Source organism: Pseudorca crassidens, chromosome 8 (genome assembly GCF_039906515.1).
Source record: "Pseudorca crassidens isolate mPseCra1 chromosome 8, mPseCra1.hap1, whole genome shotgun sequence".
Lineage (NCBI taxonomy): Eukaryota > Metazoa > Chordata > Mammalia > Artiodactyla > Delphinidae > Pseudorca > Pseudorca crassidens.
Window position 1 is genome coordinate 4,802,527 of NC_090303.1, and position 23,817 is coordinate 4,826,343.

At 50.6% G+C, this 23,817-nt stretch overlaps 1 protein-coding gene across 10 annotated transcripts in view; it reads right to left on the reverse strand.

Annotated features, from left to right (window-relative positions):
* The window catches only part of COBL (cordon-bleu WH2 repeat protein), a 263,034-nt gene extending 239,599 nt beyond the window's left edge, over positions 1 to 23,435 (reverse strand). For 3 of the 10 annotated variants that reach the window (XM_067745681.1, XM_067745674.1, XM_067745673.1), the window contains exon 1: positions 438 to 613. In XM_067745681.1, the coding sequence (XP_067601782.1) occupies positions 438 to 562 (125 nt within the window). In that variant the 5' untranslated portion in view covers positions 563 to 613. The other 7 variants (XM_067745671.1, XM_067745669.1, XM_067745677.1 and 4 more) reach the window with 6 other exon arrangements.
* Between the last annotated feature and the right edge of the window lie 382 nt (positions 23,436 to 23,817).

Consider the following 23,817-nt stretch of genomic DNA (forward strand, 5'->3'; position numbering starts at 1 on the left):
GAAACACAAAGACAAAGCCCGTGCCCCCTCACTGCACGTAGACTTGCTTTCATGGCTGGCATCCCCTGCCCCCCTCTGCATTCCCTGGCCTGGTTTTCTCTTTCTGTTTTCATTAACCTTCCTGCATACAGGCCCTAGGCCAAGGCTGCAGGGAAACTGATGGGACACAGAGGAAACGCACATGGCAGGGCAGGAAGATGGTCAGAGCAACCGTAGAAAGTGCGAGGAAGTGATCGTCCCAGCGAGCAGCAGCTGGAACCGGGACGGACCACGTTTTCAAGCCGAACCAGAGGGGCAGCATTTGTGCCAGGCCAACTCCTGCAACTGAGCAGACCCGACGGGATCGCACACGGCATCCAGGAGCGGTGGTGGCACTGGCCAGTGCCCTACTCCGAGTCATGCCAGGACACCAAGGGCCACCAGCACGGCTCACTGACCTTTCTTGGTTGTTAGTCGATGGGGAACGTGGGTTGTGAAGCGACAGGCAAGGCAGACGGATTGGGCTTCCCTGGTGGCGCAGTGGTTGAGAGCCCGTCCGCCGATGCAGGGGACGTGGGTTCATGCCCCGGTCCGGGAGGATCCCACATGCCGCGGAGCGGCTGGGCCCGTGAGCCATGGCCGCTGGGCCTGCGCGTCCGGAGCCTGTGCTCTGCAACGGGAGAGGCCACAACGGTGAGAGGCCCGCGTACCGCAAAAAAAAAAAAAAAGCAGACAGATTGATGGCCAGAGTCCTTCCCGGCAGAGGTTCCCTGAAACCCGAGAGGGCCCAGCTCGGGCCGTCATCTGGAGAAAACCGTGCCTGGGTCAGTCACAGAGTGACCTGTGCTTGTCCTCCCAGCCTGCCTCAGCCCAGCAGCCAGCGCACCCCAAATCCTGGAAGCATGGGCGTCACCTTTTCTAAAACTCCGAGGTGACGGGTCAGATGTCACAGCCCTGGGTGTGCAGCCGTCCCTACTACTTCTTCCCTGGCAACCTCAGCTTCCCCCCAATCTCTCAGATTAATGATTCAAATGATAACACCAAATGCCAGACCACACTTCCCCGAAGATGCCTGGCAGCTCCCGTTCAGCCGTCCCGCACCCCTCCGTCCATGTGAACACCTGGCCTCCCTTCCATGCGCCCTGGAGCACATGCTCCATCACCCCTTGCTGCTCTCTGCCAGGCCGGGGTCCCTCACCTGCACAGGTGGGCACACAGCACATACCCCCTGATGAAAGCTGCGAGGCTGGGACCCTGACACGCACAGAGGGAGCTGGAGGGACAAGAAGAGGCAGGAAGGACAGGAAGATGCTGCCGTGAAGGAACCAGGGGAAATGAGCTAGAATGAACACAGTTGCAGCCGAACTCTTTGTTTGACCTGTTGTCCTAACCAGTAGGTTCAGCTTAAGAGTCCCTTTTGTAACTGTTCCAAGTTACCTTGAAGACAATCTGGGCAGTTGAAGTAAGGACAGGAAGTTCACTGCTAGTAGGGAATTACTGTTGGTTTTGTTAGACATGATAATGAGATAATGGGCATGAACAAGTCACCCTGTCTATTAGTCAGTGATGCCCGCAGAAGGATTTGCAAACGAAAGTGAGGGCTTTGCCCATAAAACAATAGAGCCAAATAATACAGAAGTTTAAAGTTTTTAACGCACGATAATGGGCACAAATGGGCACCTGCGTAGGGCCCGCCCCCTGCGCCCACCCATTATGCTGTTCTCTGCTTTTATGTATGTTTGAATTCTGCCATCAAATTTTTTAAAAGGAGAAATACTCCATTTTTGTCATTCCAAGTCATCCACTGAATGGAATTAGCTGAATCTTCAAATCGATTGCTGTTCATTACTGAATGTAGAGCAGTCCCCTGAAAAGTGATCTAGTCTAAAATTCTCTTTTTCTTTTTTTCTTTTTTTTTTTTTGCGGTACGCAGGCCTCCTACTGTTGTGGCCTCTCCCGTCGCGGAGCACAGGCTCCGGACGCGCAGGCTCAGCGGCCATGGCTCACGGGCCCAGCCACTCCGCGGCATGTGGGATCTTCCCGGACCGGGGCACGAACCCGCATCCCCTGCATCGGCAGGCGGACTCTCAACCGCTGTGCCACCAGGGAAGCCCTCTCTTTTTCTATTTTTAAGGTGGATACTATTTAAAAAGGAATGATGATCATGTGAAAACACTGCTGAATCAGAAGCTGGGAAAGCATTATTCAGCTACTTCCCGGCACCCTGTGGTTTGCTCAGGGCCAACTAGTCACACTCCCTGCAAGCCACTCCACCTGCACCCCCGTAAAGAGGGCCTGGACCCCACAGGGATGCCTCGTACCCCAGGCCCAGGGCACCCCTGCAGGTGAGGCTAGTGATCCTGGCTGGACGGATTCCATTTCCCGCTGAGTTAAGACAATTACTGAAGAAATAGCTGCTAACACATTTGATGCTCCCAGGAAAAAATTTACATTTAAAATTTAATGAACTTCGCACACACCAGAACAGTGAAAACTGAAGACGGACCCAGCGACTGTAATTCTCCTCCACTGCGGGTGGAGCGCAGAACAGTTCAGCAGCTTGGAAAACAGCTGGGGGCTTCTTAAATGGTAACCACACACCTACCACTCCACCCAGCCGTTCCACCCCTAGGTTGTTACTCAACAGAAAAGGGACCTATGTCCACACCAAGACCATAAATGAGTGCTCACAGCAGCTTTATCTGTAGTGGCCAAAACTTGGAAACAACCCAAATGTCCATCAACAGGAGAACGGACATGCAAATTGTTGTAAATTAATAAGTGGAAACAACCGTCCTGTCAACAGAGGAACAAACCACAGAAATACCAAGATATAAATGAACATCAAAACCATTATGCTGAGTGGAAAAACTAGACAAAAAAGAGTATGTTCCACCCAGTTCCATGTAAAGAAGATTCTAGAAAATGGAAACTAACCTATAGTGACAGAAAGCCGACCAGGTACGGGTAGAGGGAGAGATGGGTTGCAAAGAGGCAGAAGGAAACTTTTGAAAGTGAAAGAAAAACCCTGCATCTGGAGTGTGGTGATGGTTTTCCAGGGTGTAAACATATACCAAAATTCATCAAACCATATGCTTTAATTACGTGCAGTTGACTGTACATAAATATACGTCAACCGGTAGTTATAAAATTCAGTACACCTTCTCAACCACACAGAGGAGAAAAGAATAAATCCCCAAAAACGAACCTCGTCTTCAAAATACTGAGAAGAAGAGCGTGAGTGAGATAATGCGTAACTGAGGTCCAGAGGCCACCGGCTCCAGCGCTAGTTACTCCCTGCTGAGTTCAGGGTCTGAGGTCAGGACACTGTTCTCAGCATATAAAATACACCTCCTCCACCTGGAGCAATTTGCCTACGTTTTCCATCAGTGAGGATCTACCTTAGTCCTAACTTTGTCTAAATAAAGGTTTGCTATCTTTTCTGTATTTGATCTTACTAGCCCAGGATATATGCATACTCTTATATCCCCTGCAGACCTAGCACTGTCCTTGCACGTGGTCTGTGCTCAGTTTCTGTAGAATTAAGTTTCACCTGTATCCCTTATTCAATTAAAGTTATCAAAATTGTCCCTTTTAAAAAAAATAACAGCCCCAAGTAAATGGGACCGGAGAAATACTCTGATGAGCGCCCGCCCTCGCAGGCAGCGCTGACGCAGGCCTGCCCTGTCACCACGTGACTGCCGGGGGTTTCTGTGCAAGGTCAGGGCCCACCCAGAAAAACAAACATGACAGCTTGGTGGCAAGGTGCCTGCACGCTCCCGGGGTCCTCAAGTCGGGGTCCTCCTCGGCTACCACGTGCCACGCGCTTCCTGCAGGGCCGCTCGGACGACGTGTCCAAGAGCTGCCACCAGAGCCAGGTAATTTGCAGTTCAAACTGATATCCTGGACTCTGGTGTTGACTCTTCTGAATAGTGTCCGGTCCTGACAGCCTCCCAGATGTCTGCACTTCTCCACCCCTCTTTATCCTCCTTTTTGATCATGAGGAACAGAGAACTCCCCATTGAATAAAACTCTGGGTGTCTATTTACCTGAACTAATCTTGGTGTGATATTTACAGCTCCTCCCTCCTGGCTGCTGAGGCGTCTAGAGGCGTGTTATATTTAAGAACTGCTTCAGCAGAACCATTTTCTGAGAAGGCCTTTCATAAAAATAAACCTGCCTGATCTCTGCCCCGCCCTACAAGCGGGACTAATTGCTCCTTCTTTTCTGGGTGTTCCTGCAGCACTCTGTACATACACACCCCTGTCATAGAGTTTGTCATCATGACTCATTTAGAGGCCTGTCCTTCCTTCTACTCCGTGGGCTCTGTCAGGTCAGGGACAAACTGTCCACACCCAAGAGGCCAGCCCACGGATGAATGAGTTTTCATGAATTCTTGTTCTTAGAAAATCACAGCTGATTAAATGAATAAATCTTTAAAAGGGTCCTATAGGGCTTCCCTGGTGGCACAGTGGTTGAGAGTCCGCCTGCCGATGCAGGGGACACGGGTTCGTGCCCCGGTCCGGGAAGATCCCACATGCGGCGGAGTGGCTGGGCCCGTGAGCCATGGCCGCTGAGCCTGCGCGTCCGGAGCCTGTGCTCCGCAACAGGAGAGGCCCGCGTACCACAAAAAAAAAAAAAAAAAAAAAGTCCTATATCAGTAAAAATGGACCATTTCATTTTAAACACCCATCGTAGGGAGGGTAACAGAACACAAACTTAGCAGAGTAGATCATACATGTATGATTCTCACCCAGTATGTGGGCAGGGAACGTTGTCTGCCATTCCAGTTCCACAGGGATCAGGCCACTGCAGCAGCCCCCATGGTCCACCCTGAGGGGATTCAGGATGGAGAAAAACAAGATACTGGCTCCTAGATAGTAAAGATGTGAATCTAAGGAATAATTTCAATGAGCCCAAACTCTTGCATCTTCCCATACATGGAAAAACACTAAAATCATTAACTTGAGACGTCTGGATTTTGTGATTAGCATTAGTCTGTTGACGTTTGACTACATGTTTTTTTTCCAGCCAAAGCTCCAATATATCCTGGCTTCTCTGGAGCAGCTCCTCAGAGCGAACTGAGAGGCTATCTCCTGGGCTATAGTCCTCAGTAAGATCCCCGAATAAAACATAACACACAACTTTTAGGTCTTACGTTTTTCTTCAGTCGACCAGAAAAACAAGAGTTTGTCCTAAGATGCTGGAAGATGTTTGATGAAAAAGATGTTTGATGAAAAACGTTTTTTAAATGAAGCTTGTCTTTACTTCGTTTTGGGTTTTGTACCAAAGAATCTTTTTACGCCATTTAAATATTTCATGTCTTTTTTGATCAACAATTTATGTTTCAAGACAAGTAATTCTGCAGGAAAACAACCAGATAAGTGACCCCGCAAGGGTTTTAGAGCCTTCTGTTTCATGGGGGATGCTTGTGAAGGCTTTATAACCACTTCCAGGTTGCGATGTTACCGATGACTCACAGCTAGAGGCTAAGTATAGCAGGAGTGCTTGCCTGCAATCTGGGCCTGAGTGGCGTTTTCCAAGGCAACTGGGTTAAACCATGTGAAGTGTATTGAAACGTAGACAGAAAGGCCTCTGAAGAGGAAATTATGTAACAACAATTAGAACAATTGTGCTAATCGTGCTAATGTATGTGGTTCTTTCAGACTAAACAAAACTTTAGCTCCTTGAGAGCTTGAAACAGTGTCTTTATTCAGGCCATTCACTTTCACACTGGACGGGAGGATGAACAATGCGATGGATGAAGGGACGGATAATCTTTACCCAGGATTGGACACCTCAGCCACCTGGGAGCTCCTTCAAAACCTACTGATTGAGCCAGGAGCCTGGCTGCCTGGGGCGGGGGCAGAGTTGGCAGTTAAGAAAGTCCTATATTCCAGAGAACTTCTGCAAATCCCTAGCCTTGACAATGCGGTGAGGCAGGAAAGAGGTAAGTCAATGAGAATTACAGGAACTCAGATTTTGCTGATTTTCTCCTCTCTCTCTTTCTTCCTAAGGTCGCAAGTTTCCAACTGGGTGCAGGAGGAATAACCCCCCTGCCCATGGGCCCAGGTTCCAGGGGGCACTGGCCAGCAGCATGCCTGGTACCTCTCCAACCCAGCTGGAGGGTCTCAAGGAACACCAGCCTATGGGCCTGGGCCCTGCTGATGGTGGGGTGATGGCGTGGGGACAGCAGGAGGCTGGCAGAACTGCTCCGAGAATGACAGGACATGTCCACAGCCGGAAGTGCCCAGGGAGGGGACATTGCGTTGCTTCCTGGCCACAGGCCTGGGGTCTGTAACCCTGAGCAGGTAGGTTAACCTGTCTGGGATTCAGGGTCCTCATCCCCGAAATGATGACAATAACGGTACCTACGCACGTGTCTATTGAGAGGGGTAAATGACACAATGCACAGCAGAAAGCCTGCAGGCACCCTCACACCACATCCACAGACCAGAGCTGCCGGTCTGTGGCCAGGTTTGGCCAGGCCACTTCTGTGATGTCCCAGCAGGTCAAACTGCTGTGAACGCTTCTGGACGCCATCTTGGCTGCATGCTTCCCTCCCTGCAGACAGCTCCACAGACACGCTCTGAGGAGCAGTGGCCTCAGGCCTGCTGCAGACACAGGATAGGTAACTCTGGCCCTCAAACCCCGGGTCACTGGCCTTGCTTCTTTCTTCCTTTGTTATTACAAGTGTCATATGTGCCTTCGAGTCAGACTTAAAGGCGTGGACCCTGAGGCACAGATGGCCGACACGCTGGCCTGGTCCTGATGCTAAGCCAGACAGAGCAGCACGTGCTCGGCAGGCCTGGGCCTGACTCCCCGAATCCCGTTACCACCCCCTGTGTGATGCGGGATGCAGGCTGGGGCCACTGCCTCGAGGATGAAATGGGTGCTCGCCTTCTCCCAGAGGCCCCGGCTCCAGCCCACCCTCGGCCAAGGCTCCCTTTCTCCTGAAGCAGCTGCGTCTTCTCAGCGGGCCTGACGTCACCCAGCTGCTCACACCTCCTAGAAAACTGCCCCACATCTTCCCCTGAGACCTAGAACTTTCTTCAGCGCCCACAGCGACCTTTCCACAAATATCTGAACCATGCACTGAGGGGTAAAGAACTACACTAGGCCCTGTGTCCCTGGGTTCACATCTGGGTTACCCATGCCACCCATCTGGCCCTGGGTTACCCATGTCACCTAGCTGGTCACACTCCTTAACCTCTCTGTGTCTCACCTTCCTCATGAAAACCAGGGGAAAGAGCAGCCCCTCTTCCGGGCTGTTGGAAGGATGAAGTGGGGTGACACACAGCGGCACTGTAAACGGTGCCTGGTAAGCACCCCACCGCCCGTGCCCTCCCTGAGCCGTTGTCGCAATCCCCGTGCAGCCCCCACCCTCTAGCCTCACCCACAGGCGATACTAGCATCTGAGTGAGTGAGTGAGTGAGTGAGTGAGTGACTTTCTGCCCAGCTCTGCCGCCTCCGCCCAGGTCCGGCGCCCCAGGTCTCGGGGTTCAGAGCCTCGTCACCCGGAGCCGGGGCACCCAGAGTCAAGCCTTCCTTTCCACTCACAGGGCTGGAGGTGAGGTCAACCTGGTCCCTGGGCCAGGTCCATGGTCCCTCTGGCTGACCCAGCCAGTTCCCAGACACTCCCCTTTCCTCTCTGGCTTCTCTGCCATGCTGGCCTCGGTGGAATCTTCTAAGAAGAAGCTCTGTCCATGGGGATGGAGCTCTTCTTCTCAAATCCCTTTGACCGATCCCCCAGTTCTTCAAGATGAAGTCCAGACCCCCGGGCTGGCCCTGCAGACCACACACTGTGGTCCCAACCCATGGTTCAGGCACCTCAACGCGCCATCCTCTGTTCCCTTCCATCCTCCAGGGTGTGTCCGCCTGCCAGTTAACCCCATGGGGGTGGGAACGGGCCCCTCACTCACTCCTGGCAGCCCCTCCCCTGGCACACGGACCTCATCTTCCACCACCCAGACACACTTGATCCACTTTTCCACCCAGCTCCAAATCTGACCAGCTTTTCCTCATCTCCTGGCTTCAAACAGAGGCCCTCCTACAGTCAGGGCTGCAAGGCCTTCCTTTATGTTGGTTTTAGCTGCTCTCCAATGTCTTGGCTTGGCCTGGTCCCCTCTGAGTCCTCTTCCCTGTGCTCAGAGATGTTTATGAAATAATTGTGGGCAGTTTGCTACGTAGACAGGCCAAGATCTGGCCTCGCCGCCAGCATAATGAACAAGGAGGGGTTATCTAAATAAAGCAAGGATGCCGTGATTTCCAGCCGTCAACTGGGATGAGAAATGCTACTCCAAGATGTTCTACTGCTAATGCGAAATGAGAAGACCATTTTTTTTTTTCCTGAAGAGCCCCAATTCTGGTGATCACCGTGCTTTCAAAACTAGGAACCTAACTGAGTTCATTTTCACTCCAGTTCACTGGTCATGAACTGCTGCTACTGCTTTTACTACTATTTTAAGTGAAGACCTGACACAGGAGCCAGAGCGCGGCTGTCAGAGGGGGTCACAGACAGCTGAGGCCATCACGGTGACTCATTTTCTGGCATGTGCCTAATCATTGGCTCGATGCTCCCAACGCGGTGCCGAACCTATGACAACAATACACCACTCAGAGGCTGCATTCTTCGAAATAAGCTATTGTTTCCACTGCTGTGATACAACCCTGTACTTCACAAACGAGCGTGTTTGAAACTATAGTCATCAGTGGATGTTTTCCCAAGCCTCATTACACAGTTAACACAATGGACCATAATTTCAGGTTCAGGCTTTTACGTTCACTTGCAGGGAGAAGAGATGCAAAAACTTTTTATGCCCTTTTATAGAATCTGGAGACAGGACATGCGGCTGAACGTGGGCTGGAAAGGCCATCATCCAAACCCAACAGGGAGGTCAAGGTGCACATCTGCTTTTGTGTACACAGTGAGGGCCCAGTGGGCTGTGGGAGGTGGTGGTGGGGCAGCCCCCTCACCCCGGGCTGGAGAAGCAGCAGACACAGAGGCCGGTTTGACCTCCCAATTACCACTACTTTCCTGTAGCAAAAAAAGAGAGTCAAGAGGAAGTTTGTCAAAACAACAAATATTGTTGAACACCTATTTATCTCAAGCTAATGAGCTTGGAGTGGCGGTTGACCAAGCTCTGAGATGTTTCCTGTGACAAACATAGACAGACGTATCAGAATTTAGATTGTCTACGGAATCTGACTCTACCGGGGAATGTGTAAATCCTCTGGGTTTTTCCGTTTGAATCAGCCAAGTGTCTTCATTTCCCGACACCTTCCCCAGTGGATCTACAGACTTGCTCAGTATTTTACCTCGTTTCCAAACATATGTTTTGCAGGAAATCATCCTATGGTGATTTCCTCCTCTCTGCAGAGAGGAGTCTGCAGAGCAGCTGATCAAACACATGTGAGACATCGCTGACTGTGTTCCACGCTGAACCTAGACTATTTATTTTATATTCTCTTTAATGGGTAAAGAATGTCATGCAATGATGCTGGACACAGCTTAGGTTTGGAGCAAAGACCTCCTCCAAAATCCTTCACTGGACCAACAGTCGGGAGACCCCAATCCGATCACGGGCTGCTCCACCATCTCCACATCAGTCAGGACAAGAGCAAGGATGAAGGGGTGCCCAGGTCCGAGTGGCACCAAGAGGGTGCAGTTGAAGACCTTGTTGTCCCACCTGCCATTCTTTACATCCACACCCTCATCATGGAGGTGACCAGACAGCAGCAAACCACTTGCTCCTCCCTCAAAATCCCCAGCCTGCAACATCAGGACCTCCTGCAGAGCAACAGGTGGTCACTACCACACTTGGACAAAAGAAAAGGGATGTAAGTGAAACCTGGTGCAAAGCTTTTTCTCCCAATGATATATCACTTCTGCACGTAGAAAATAAATGAAAACATGTTTCCATGCCAATGCCTATTCAGCATTATAAAAACACTCCCTACCTAGTCTACATATAATAAATGCTGGAGAGGGCGTGGAAAAAAGGGAACTGTCCTGCACTGTTGGTGGGAATGTAAATTGGTGCAGCCACTATGGAAAACAGTCTGGAGATTCCTTAAAAAATTAAAAATAGAGCTAACATATGATCCAGCAATCCCACTCCGGGACATGTATTTGGAGAAAACTCTAATTCGAAAAGATACATGCACCTCAGTGTTCATTGCAGCACTATTTACAATAGCCAGGACATGGAAGCAACTTAAATGTCCATCAACAGAGGAATGGATAAAGAAGATGTGGTACATATATACAATGGAATATTACTCAGCCATAAAAAAGAATGAAATAATGCCATTTGCAGCAATGTGGATGGACCTAGAGATTATCATGCTAAGTGAAGTAAGTCAGACAAAGACAAATGTCATGATATCGTTTATATGCGGAAACTAAAAAAAAAAAAAACAAGATGCAAATGAACTTATTTGCAAAACAAAATGAGACCCACAGACACAGAAAACAAACTTAGGGTTACCCTAGGGGAAGTGGTGGGGAGGGTTAAATTAGGAGTATGGGATTAACATACACACACTATTATATATAAAATATGGAAAAAACAAAGACCCACCGGATAGCACAGGGAACTCTACTCAATATTTTATAATAACCTATAAGGGAAAAGAATCTGAAAAAAATATGTATATGTATAACTGAATCACTTTGCTGTACACCTGAAACTAACACAACATTGTAAATCAACTATACTTCGATTAAAAAAAAAAAACACTCCCTACCTATATAACAATGTTATGAGAATGAAGTGTGCACCCCTCCCGCACACGAGTGTATTATTAAAACCAGCCCAGTTTAAAAACAAGTCATCCATTACTTCCCATTAATCTTGCCAGGTAAAGTCTAAATGCTGACATACGAATACCTATCATTTTCAACTCAGAAAATGAGAAGTAAACAGCAAGAAAACATTCCAAACATATAATTTCCCCCTGGGGTTGCCATTCAGATGTCTTGTCTAAAAAGCAATGTTTTCCACTGACCGACAGTGAAAATAAAGAGAGAAAAGACATATTCTTCCAACTCCAGATGTGTCATTTATCAGTTGTAACTGACAGATGGAAAGGATTCCACACAGGTTAAGTAAAGCTTCATAAAGCATGATAAGTTATTTTCGTGAGTGTGACTAAAAACAAGCTTAAAAAGAAGAAGAAAACACACCGGGGAATGATGGGCTGGCACAGACCCTGGGGGGCTACGAGCACCTGTACAGGGACCTTCACGACACTAAGGTGCCCCCAGGTGGGCGCTCAATCAATTCCACCTGATGATGATGGCGCCCCTTTCCACCTGTGAGGCCCCTTGGCGCCAGCTGCAGGACACAGCAGCAACAGCGCTGCCCTGAGGACCACCCGGAATATCCTGCCTCCTAGCTCCTCCGTGCCGGGAGGCCAGAGACGGGGGACGTTAACCCCAGGAGCCCCCATCTCTGACGCCCACCCACCTGCAGGAGGTGGGCGGTGAAAGCTGCCAGGCTTACTGTGGCACTCACAGCGTGACCCACGGTCCGGCCAAGGCCGCCCACAGAAAATCACACCCCCAGCCCTGTGAGTCTGAGTCTGCGCAGCTTCTACTTTGAGGGCAGCCCGTCTGTGGGGCAGGGCAGAGCCCTGCGCTTTCCCAAAACCTACGGGCACAAGACGCAGTGAGCTGAGTCAACACCCTGGGCCCAGGGAGGCGCTGAAACGCCTATGAATTCCTAAGCCAGGATCGGCAGAATGTCCTGCTGGGGGAGAAGTCTGCATTCGAGGCGTCACGTTAATTCACAAACACGTTGTCTGTGCTCCACAAGAGCTGGGATCCCACCCCACCTACCTCTCCCAAAACAACACCCCACCCGGGCGACTCGGGGTTGCACATCTGGAGACCTAGCAACACCGCTGCCATCAGGTGGGTAACATCATGGGTCCCACACACAAGCCAGAAGCCACTCGGATGCTGACAAGCGGACCGTGTCTTCAGAAAAATGCCCTTGAGAAACGCAGGTGGTTCGGAAACAGTCCGGGGGCATCACCTGCGTAAACCAGATGGTAGCTTTAGCCAACGGGACTCTGGAAGCTATGTCCCAGGCCTCTACTCTGTGTGGTGGGTGACCTCAGGGTGAGGGGCAGGACACCAGCCTGGAGTCTTCAGCCATGTGACAATCTCACCCATAAGCTGTAGAGAGAATTACATCCACCAACTTTGGAGCACCGATGGGGGTCCAGCCTCCTGGGGCAGGGCTGGTGACGCCTGTCCCGTCAGCTGGAAAACATTAGTATCACGGATGACTAAAAGGCTGAAATGAGGCAGGTCCTCGCGAAAAGCATTTCTGTCTCCTCCTTCGAGAAAAATGTCCAACCCCAAAGGCAGCATTCCAAAAACGTGAAACATGATGGTCAGTGAAAAAAGAATTGATGAATAACAAGGAAATACTTTACACTGAAATCTTTTTCAATTTAAATTCATCTCGTTCCCAAACTAGTTTTCATTACTTTTGTGAATGTGGTAAAATTCCCCCCCTAACCTCGTTCGGGACACACTTTGCATCTGTGGGTCACTGCATGGAAACCAGGCATCGGCACCTGAGAAGTGGTGGGGGAGGGCAGGGGGGTGATGTAGGGCGGGTAGGGCACGAAAGACACTCAGCTTCATGACCCCCAGGAACACCTCTCTTTAAAAGCTTTTTTTTTTTTTATTGAAGTATAGTTGATTTTCAATGTTGTGTTCATTTCTGCTGTACAGCAAAGTGACTCAGTTATACATATATATATACACATTCTTTTTCATATTCTTTTCCATGATGGTTTATCACAGGATATTGAATGCAGTTCCCTGTGCTCTACAGTAGGACCTTGTTGTTTATCCATCCTATATATAATCGTTTGTATCTGCTCACCTCAACCTCCCAATCCTTCCCTCCCCCACCCCCCTCCCCCTTGGCAACCACCACTTTTTAAATCCACTGGCAGGTCTGCAGACCACTCCTCCTGCGTGTGATGCTGTCCAGACACTGTTAACCACTGAGATGTAAGAAGGGGTTTAGACACAGCATCAGAGGGAGAAAGTTTTCAAGCCAGCTCCATGGGATAATTATAGGCAGCAAGACAGACGGGCGGGCAGACGGGTGGGGAGTTCTGGCAGGAGCTACTCTCAGTGGCAAATGTCTAGATTCTGGCCACAGTGAATCAGTCTCTTTCCAACCTAATGGCTTGTTTATTGAACATTAGTGGATTTTGCTCTTAATTAATAGGGCTCCAGCCAACACAACGATCACTGTTTGAAGTCTCAGGAATTGGCCACGGGAACACAAGTCTACACTTTTGCTGTATTATCACTCCCACCTGAGCTATTTTTAAATTCAACTCCCTAAACATCAGGTTTGCAAGAACTGCCAGAAGCTGATTTGGGAGCCTGCTACTGTGCCCAGGGCTGGGAGTGCGCTTAAACATCACGTCCCCGCCACCTGCACACACACGCGCGCGTGCACACGCACTCGCGCTCACAGCCCGTCTTCCCAAGTCTCCTAACTCAGTTTGCTACCTAAGCATTTAATCATTCAAGCCGCTTCCACGTAACCGAAGGGTCAGCACGTCTGGTCCACTCCCTGAGCTGAAGGCCGAATGGAGCACAGATGCTGAGACAAAAGCTTTGCAGGGGTTCCTCGTCCTGTCTGCCATCCCTTTCCCAACCCACCCAACTTCCCAGGCGGGAACGCTGATTCTCTTGCTACGGCCACCCCGGGGGCCCAGGCTTGGAAATCCTCCTGCCTCCCCCACCCCCCCCTTCAGGCTGGTGCCCATTCTGAACAAGACACAGTGGGCAGGCACCCGTAACAGGAACAGAGACATCGTAAAAAGCAAACTGTTGGTGCCCTGATCTGTTCCAAATGAAGCCATGGGGTCAGGGCCAGGCTGGTGCATGGGGCTCTCCTGGAAGGCCCTGGGGGTGGTGTCACTGCCATCCAGAGATGCCAGCTGCCCAGCAGGTGCTGTCACAGACCCACAGCCACACTGTGGAGGAAACCCTGCACCACGGCTGTGAGGGATGCTCAGAGCAAACTAAGGCCACGTTTCCAGCAGAGGCCCAGGAGCCGCCAGGGGCCCCCAGTCTGAAGAAACTGGGGGTCTCCCAGGACCCTGGAGGAGGGGGAGAAGCAGGGACACCTGCCTGGTCTGCCCACTTTCACCTCAGCTCCCCCCACGCCCCACAGAGAGTCAGAGGCTCGAGCACACTAGCAACGATGCCGGGAAGCTCCCTGGTCCCGTCCCCTCTTCCTCCAAGACTGTAAAGGACCAGGTGATGAGGACACAGCCAGCGGACAGCATGCTGGAAACAGGAGCTCCTGGGTGCTGCTGGTGGGAATGCCACACGGCGCAGCTGTTGTGTAAAGCAGGACGGCAATTCCCGAAAAGTTAAACACAGAACTGTCTACAGTCCAGCAATCCCACTCCTGGGAGGATATGGGGGAGGGAGTCAAAGCAGAGACGGGTATCTGCAGTCTCACGTCCAGAGGAGCAGCCAGTGGTGGAGGCCAAAGTGACCACTGACAAATGCTGTGATTACACTTTCAGCCTTAAAAAGGAAGGAAATTCCGACACCTGCTACCACATGGATGAACCTTGAGGACATTCTTCTAGGTTACATAGGCCAGTTACAGAAAGAGAAATACTGTATGAGTCCACCTATATGAGGTCCCTAGAGGAGTCAAATCCACGGAGACAGAAAGTAGGATGGTGGGCGCCAGGAGCTGGGGGAAGGGGGTGGACAGTGAGTGTTTAATGGATACAGAGTTTCGGTTCGGGCAGAAAAAAATCGTGGAGCTGGAGGTGGTGACACCTGCACAACAGTGTGAATGGACTTAATGCCACTGAGCTGTACCAATGGTAAATGCTATATCATGTAAATTTTACAACGATAAAAACAAAGACTGGGTCAACAGACATAAGCGAAGGGAAAGGGCACCTTAAAGTAAAGGGCACGTCCCCTTCCTTCCCCCACCTCAGGCTGGGTTGGGGCAGATGGCCCCGGAAGAGGCCCCAGACAGGGAGAAGCAGGTCCCCTGTGACTTGGCATCTTGTCTTAGCCTGTTCGGGCTGCTATGACAGAACCCCACAGGCTGGGTGGCTTCTAAGCAACAGTCATGTACTGCTCGCAGTTCTGGAGGATGGAAGGCCGAAGTCGGGGTGCTGGCGTGGTCCGGGGGGGGCCCTATTCCGGGTTGCAGACTCCTCACTGTACCTCCACACGGTGTAAGGCCCAAGGGAGCGCTCAGGGTGTCCTTTATAAGGGCACTAATCCTAATCCCAATTATGAGGGCCCCACCCCAGAAGCCCACCTCCTAATATCACCACCTTGGAGGTTAGGAATTCAACATGTTCAATTGGGAGGGACACAGACATTCAGACCACAGCAGGACTTCCACAGACTTTCATCTCCTCTCTCAGCCACCATCACTTTGCATCGTCTAATACTGTCACTCTAGTTCCACAAAATCAGACGTCCAACACATCTCAAGTCTGCAGAGGCAGGGTGGCACAGCTGGCAAGCCCAGTCGGAGTGGATCGGGCTGAATGGTGTAGTAACAACTGACCTTTCTGTTGTCCTACAGTCCGGCAAAAGCAAGATGAAGCAGCCAGTTTTTAAAAAGTCAGTTTTGACAAAAGAAGCGTCTATAATTTCTGGGAACACTTCTGATCCTATGATTTTAGATCTCATGTGAGCCTTGAGCTCATCTTATCCAATACCCTCCACGAATCGCGGGGAAGCAGGGCTCATTTACAGAACTGCAGCTGTGCATCGTGTCCTGTGCCACAAAGTTATGACACAATTTATCACCAGGTAGCATCCCTGCCCCCCAGGAGCTCGTAAGTCAGACGGTCAGAGACGAGTAAATGGAAACCCACATGAGGGTTTCCTACAGGGAATCACCACTGCCACAGGAGGCGAAGGTCAGGGCTCTCATCCGAGACTGGAGGAGGGGGTCTCGAGGGCCTTCGATGGAGTCCCCAGCTGCAGCTGGGTGAGGGGGCAGCAACCACCTAGGAAAGGAGAAGAAAAGCCCACGGGCCTCGGGGAGAGAGAAAGTCTGAGAAAGCAGGGCACAGTCTGGTTCGGGAGGGATAAGGGGGCAGGGAAAACAGAAGAGACTGGAACTGCATGCCCTCTAGGGCGCCACTGGCCACACCTGGCTGTTGACATTTAAATGAATGAAAATTGAAGAAAGTGAAAAATTCAGCTCCACATTTCAAGTGCTCAGTGGCTCCTGGACTGGACACAGATACAGAGCATCATTAACCCTCACAGAATTTCGTGGGACGGCACCGGGCTGGGAAACAGGCAGGAGTCACCCCAGGACAGGCCAGCAGGCTCGGCTCAGAAGGTCAGTTTAATCCTGCACAACGGACACCGGGACCCAAGTCTTCTTATTCCTGAGCCCGTTTCCCTTCCACCAAGCCTGCCTGTCTGCCTTTGATAGGAGAAAGTCAAACAGGATTAATGACCAGGTACAAGGCATTCTAGATTAGGGAGATACCCATCTGGCCCAGTCGGGGTGCGAGCATGTCCACGTGTGTCCACGTGTGTCCAGGGAGAAAGACAGCCTGCTGCCCTCGTCTGGAGGGAGGGGAGAGTGTCCCTAAGACAACGGTTCCTCGTCTGAGATCTTGGACAACACAGTGAGAAGGAAGGGGGAGAGCGATGAACCAGGACTCCTGGTCTATCTGGCTCAACTCTGGGAATTTGTGTCAGTTTTTTTCAAAAAGGATAAGGACTTCAATGATCTTTCTAAAGCAATCAGTGTCTCTTAAAAAGGTAACATGTGGTTTGGCAGAGGTGGGGATTGGATCTACAACAGGGTTTGTGAGAAAGTGTTTGTGGTCTGGGAACCTGTCTCATCAAATGTACCTCAATAAAATACATCTTAGCCGTTGCTTGAAAAGCTTTTCCTTTAATTTTTAAATAGAAATGATTTTGGCTGTGCAATTTATTCTCATTGAACTTGACCTGTAGAAGACACGGTCCTGGCAAGCAACAGCTCAGCGCCTAGTTAGGGGACAGATGGAAGCCTGTGAAAGCCCTCAAGGCTGCAGTGTGCCCCCAGCCGGGGAAGTGAGCGTCCTCATTTCTGAAGCGGGGGACCATCCCTGAGACGGACGGGAGGAAACGCAGATGCTGCCGGAGACCCACCAGAGGACGCAGCAAAGTCTACTTCAGAATAAACACATTCGGTCTTGAAAACAATTACCATCGTTAGCTGTGTATAAAAGCAAATGAAACCATATAAAGTACTGATATAAGTCAGAAAAAAAGTTGAATACTACGACTGGAAGAGACAGGTAAAAAATAAGGAACTATGGGAACATGAAGGAAAAGTGATAAAAGACGCGGCCGTCAACTCAGGGGCTGAAAGCCAGCAAGTGGTCCTGAACAGTGAACACTGCAGGACAAGGTGAAAGTGGAAGCAAAGGTATAAAGTGGTGGGGGGTAGGGGAGAGATTTAAAATTCGCTTAAAAGGAAACCATGAAAGAGTAAAAAGGCAGATTATCACTACGTCAATAACATACATCAAAATTAAATAGCTTTAATCATGAAAAAAATGCAAAGATGAAGATATATAAAAGCCTTCAGTGGATCAGGAAATATCAAATCTATATTCTGTTATAGTATAAAGCAACTGAAAAAAATGTACAACTAAAATTACCCGAAACGTACAATCCACAGACCCCACAATTATATGCGGATGGGGAGAGAATAAAGGGGTGCGGGAAGCACAAAATAAATACACGACCTCTCCACTAAATGTTTTTATTTAGTTCAAGTCCAAATCACAACCAACTGCTCCTATGTTTTAAATTTGCACATCCTCAGTCTAAACATTACTTTGGTGTCAAATATCTCGGCTCACTTTTTAAAACTGATGGTCAATTAAAAATGTAAATTTAATGATAAATTTAATAACAAAGCACAAAAGGCCTAGAAACCTAAACTGCTCCTTGCTGTGCAGACAGCCTATAATCACTGTTTTCTTAATAATTATGGAAGCATTCTCGGGTGTTCAGAAATTACTTCACTTCCCAGGTCCCAAATTAAAGCGGCCACTGGACCCAGACCTGCATGCACGTGGGGGTGTCACTTGCCTGCACCTACCCAATAATAATCCACTCTGCTGGCGCCAGAAAAGTCAGGCAGGGAGGGAGAGAGGAGGGGCTGCAGGCCGCCGCGCCCAGAGTCACGAGAACCCAGCACAGTACAAACGTCATTACAGCAAATTTAATCGTATATTAGCTTCACCTTCATTATACAACCACTGAGAAATACTTACAGTTCTCTGAGATTATTTGCTATTGTAACAGGGAAATGTCCAACTCCTCTTACGTGTCAAGAAAATTTTAAGAAAAACTACAATTACAAAAGAATAAAATTCCTAGGCTTCCTTTCCACTTTATATCAAACAATAACTTTGACATTCTTAAATGAACTGCCAACATAACATCTAAAAAATACAGCTCAGATTAAATGGGAAAAGTTTAATGAAGCCAATAATTAGACACACTGTCATTTTTAAGGATGTAAATACATTTTCTAACACATTGGCCAAAAGTCTAGAAACCTTAAAAAAAAAAAGAAAAGGCCTAGAAGCTTAAACCTGTTATTATGGGGCACACCTGTTAATATTTTATTATCTCTGTATGCTCGTGAGAGGTGAGGCAGGAAATGCTGAGTTGGCCACCCAAGTTTACGGTCGGGAGTAGCGGCCTCCTATACTGAACGCTACGTTGGGTGTTGAAAGGACTCAAGACGCTCAAGTTACCCACTTGAATTAATATTTTAAAATTTATTTCTTGGGCTTCCCTGGTGGCGCAGTGGTTGAGTCCGCCTGCCGATGCAGGGGACACGGGTTCGTGCCCCGATCCAGGAAGATCCCATATGCCGCGGAGCGGCTGGGCCCGTGAGCCATGGCCGCTGAGCCTGCGCGTCCGGAGCCTGTGCTCCGCAACGGGAGAGGCCACAACAGTGAGAGGCCCGCGTACCGCAAAAAAAAAAAAAAAAAAAAAAAAAATTCTTGTTCTAATAACTTGATTAAATAAAGATGAATTTATGCAGAAAAAGGATTACCATCTATGTCTCCAGGAAGCACACTTTTTGATGAGACTGACTAGAAAACTTCACTGATTTTTATATCAGCACACTGCCTGAATGCAGTCAATGGTCAAAGGCACCAGCTGTTTAGACATTTCATGTCACTGGAGACTATTTTATTCTACAGAAATACGTGTTTCCGCCATAGAAAAAAAAAAATTAACCAGTATCCTACCAAACTCACCAATGTCCTGTCTCTTATTCATATAGGGTCCAGTGGGACAGTTAACCCCGTGTCCATCACCAACTACTGGGATGGATCTTACACATACTCAAACTAAAAGTAAGCCAATAAACTTTGTCTTAAATGGACTTAAAGATATTTTAGAACCTCATCCAAAGGTAATTTACCTTTCCTTGCATTCTAGAATATTCCATCCATTATTATACCTCAACTGAGCTCTGAAATTCCTAAAACGTCACATCAAGTCTGTTAGTTTTTGCATGTCTTCTTTCCTAAAAGAATACTTTCCCCAGACAGTTTTAAGTTCATCTTAAGTTATGATTTTAATGAAATTACTAGTAAAAACCTATAACTTCAATCTAACTAAAATGTATACTTGTGTTCTCAACAAAGATAACAAATAACTCTGCATTAATAATTTAGGCAGACATACGATGGGTGAGTTTACATTCACTAAGTCCTCTGGCCCTTCAGTAATCCTCAAGAAGGGCTGTCATACACCGTATTTTATAATGTGAAATCTCCTTAATTCATTGTCCCGCATCCAGCCCATTACAAGGAAAAGTGCCAGTTTCAGTGGACGACAACAAATTCGTTACATCAGTTATCTGCTATCGTGCAGAGAAGTGATAACTTACCGAAAGTGGGATTGGATAACCAATCATGGCAGTATCAGAGAAAAACAAATTCCCCGGAGTATGTGGCAAGCACTGCCTTATTCTCAGGCAACATAGGAACCAGTCAGAGAGACGAGACTGTAATTTCGGTGAAGAACCAACAGAAGCTGACTACCACCAATAATGTACCAAAGCCAAAATTTTCACATCTGTGTCTTTCCTTTCTGGTAAGCAACCGATACACCTAAATCATATAAAACATTCAAAAAAACCCAAGACCATTTCTTTCCTCTGATTTTAAGCACGTTGATATTGCTTGACTTCACTAAAATATACTAAAACAAATGACAAATGATACAGTAATTGGGAATAATAGACTTAAAAGCACTATGTCTACATTTCTCGGACAAAGATGTTCAAACAAGCAGATCAGAGGTTCTGGATGTGAGTGTGGGGACAGAACCAAATGCATCAATAATAACAATCTCACTTTTGTTACCATATCCACAGCAAAAGTCCTTAGTCTCCCTGGGGGACTTGGACATGAAGGCCAACCAGAACTCTGCAAAGCACTGTGAACCAGACCCAGGGTGACTGCCCTCTTGCTTACACAGTACCAGCCTGGAAAGAGGGCCCAATTCTTAGGGCTCCCCGTTTCACTTCTACAATCAGATTCCTTTAAAGGATCTCACAGATAGTTTTTGGATACCGTTTCACTGGCCTCTTAAATGTTCTCTGCTTCAAATATATTTCTAAGGTAGTTTTGCCAAAAAACGATTCCGTCTCCTTAAACAGGCTCATTTAAAAAGCTCCAAAGACGGCAGGTTTAGAGGCAATTCTGTTTCACATTTCTCTAAGTCATTTTGCAATGACCCCTGCCATGAAAAAGGATTTCCCATGTGTATTTTCTTTGCAGGAGATTTATTTATTCAAACGTAATTACATAACCACTAAGCGCCCCGCAAAAGAAAAAAGTTCTTTTTAACATTCCTTAGCCTCAGGATTATTTGATTTGCTAACCTGGCTCACTTTTTCCTGGCATTAAAGGGAGAGTTAAAAAAAAAAAAAGCCAGTTTTTGAAAACCTTTTGCGCACTTGGGCAGCACCGCGGCCTATGGGCACACGCGGGCAGGATGAGTCAGTGGGATACACTGCAAAGAAATGAGATTAGTTGTCCCCAAAGCTGCCTCGCTGGAGACCAGTTGCTAGAGGGGAACGTGGGCCCCTTCGGTAAGCAGGTGCAGGGCCCACCCCAGGCACTCATTCCATTTGCAGGACTCATCACACATTTGCTCCAGGCCCAGTAAGACAGTTCGCAGGTCCTGGGTGCGCCCCGCGGAGAAGCAAGGCAGCCGCAAGCAGAGCGCGCAACGTTGCAGCGCAGCGGCCGCCAGGCCCCGTGGGGTCGTGCAAGGTTCAAATTCCGCCTCAGGATCCGGTTAAAGAGCAGGCTTGTTTTTCTTGTATAAAGGAAGTCACTCTTTCTGCGAGTAAAATGTGAACGTGACATGCAATCCACACACGCGAGGTGTGGGGATGGAAAACAGACCCTGCGAAAGTTTGGGCAGGGGCAAGACCACGCCAGCCGGGAAGGGAGCCCCGACTATACTCCGATGCTGGGGTCCCTGACGCGGGCCCGGCCCGCCCCGCCTGTGCCCTGTGCAGGGGAGCCCCGAAAAGCCTGCCGGGGCGGGGGAGCAGCGGTCAGGAGAACCTCCAGGACAGTGCCCTCTACACAGCCCTCCTGAGACCGCGGCACCCAGGCGCCTCCGGGGGCCCGGAACCTGTTCCCCTTCCTTTTGGGGGGAAGGTAGAGCGGACGGTGGGGCGGGGTGCCGTGCCGGGTGCGGGATGACCAGACTGGAACGCGGGCGGGAACCGGGCAAGTCAGCGACAGGGCTGGGGGCCGGGGCCGAGTCTCCACTGCCTTCCAACCCCACCCCCCACCCCCGGAGAGCCCTTGCAGGTGGCAGAGGAAGGCTCGGGGCTCGGTGGGGCTCTGCCCGCGGGGACCCCCCAAAGGGATCGCGCCCACAAACGCACCCACGCGAAAAGCGCCCGGGCCTCGGCCTGACACTGTTACCCGGGCAACGACCCGGGAGCACAAAGTACACAACCCCCTTCCTTCGCGGGGCGCGGGCCCGCGGGCCGGAGAGAGGCGCCCCCGTCCCGAGTGCGCGCCGTGCGGGCGCGGGCGTCCGAGCCGAGCGGAGCCCGGAGCCGCTTACCCGGTCGGGGGCTTGGCCGCCGAGGCGTGCGGTGCGTCCATGAAGCCGGCGGGCGGGGGGCGCGGGCGGCGCTCTGGCCCCGCGAGTCAGGCGCTCGCAGACGCCGCCGCCGCCCTCATTCACTTTTTCCGCGCCGACCCATCGTCCTCCCTCGCGGGCCGGCGGAGGACAGCGGCGAGGCCGGGACGACGGAAGGGGCTGGAACCGACCCGCGCGGGCGGGAGCGCGGGCCGCGCGGGGAGGGGCCGGCGCGGGGCGGGGGCGCCGGGAGTAAGGTGCGCCGCGCCCCCGGGAGCACCGCCCCCGCCGCCGCCGCGCGCCTCCCGAGCGGCGGACCCGGCCCGCGGCGCGCGTCCGGGACAGGGGCCCGGCGGCACCGGCGCCCGGGGGCGATTCCCGGCCCGCCGCCGCGCCGCTGCCCGCTTGCCCCGGACCTCTGGGCCCCGGCAGCGCGTCGCGCCGCGGCGGGGAGGAGCTGCGGAGGGGGAAGCACCCGGCAGCGGCGGGGCCCGGCGAGGGCGAGGTGGGCGGACCGGTGGGAGGACTGAGGTTGGCGATCGAGGAGTGAGTGAGCGGTGCCAGGCTCGCTGCCCTGGAACCCAACAGAACCTCCATCCGGGCAACGGAGCTCTGGTGCGGTGGGTCTCAAAGTGGGTGCCTGACCTGCAGCATCTGGGAGCCGGCTAGAAATGCAGATTCGGGCCCCGCCCCGGCGTCCTGAGCCGGAAGCTGCGGGCGCTGGAGCCGGCCGGGAGGTGCTCCCGGAGCTCGGGTGGACGCGCGCTCGACTTTGTCTAGTTGTTCTCGAGGCGCCGCGGTCGCGCTGCCCCGCGGTGGGTCCGAGTGCTGGCCGCGGGCCGAAATGCCAGCAGAGGTAGCCCGCGGGGGGCCCAGAGCAAGCCAGCCAGAGGCCCCCGATCTGGCGAGCTTCACCCCACACGCTTCCTAACCCACCCCAAGGCCACAAAAGGGATCTGGGCTAGTGCGAAAGTCTGACTAACAGAAATGACTCTTTGCTGTGGTTCCAAAGACTAGACTAAAAGGCGAGTAAGTGAGCCTGCAGGGATCGGTGTCGGAGGAGGTGCTGCTTCGGATCTTAAACTTGGATGAGGAATCCCGAGGCCAGCCTGAGCCGTCCTCCCGCTACCCTCCAGCTTTCCCATTAACGAAGCGGAGGCGGGGGGCGGTCTAGACACAGAATACGAAGTCCTTGCTCGGACCTGAAAGGCCTTAAGTGCTGAGGCCGGGGCGCCCACCCAGAAGCCTCTTCCTACCTCTGCACTCGGCCTCGGAGCCCAGCGCCCTGCGGCTCTGCCCACCTCAGGTCTCTGCATGGGATGGTCTGCCACGGGATTGCCCGCCTGCACCGTCCCACCCTGCGGTGCCTGCTCAGATACCATACCACCTCCCCAGGGAAGCCCTCCCGGAGCCCTCTGTGTGAAAGCACAGACTTAGTATTGCTCTGCTTGTCCTGAGTTATTTTTCTTCCAAGCATTTATCATTCTGTTTGTATATATATCAATAGTATATATATTTTAGTATATATTTGTTGTCTGCATGTATTTAAATGTTTGCTTATATTTATAAAGAACTGTTTATGCTTATAAACAAAATGTTGCTTATCTATGAATGTATTTATAAATTTTGTTCATATTTATATA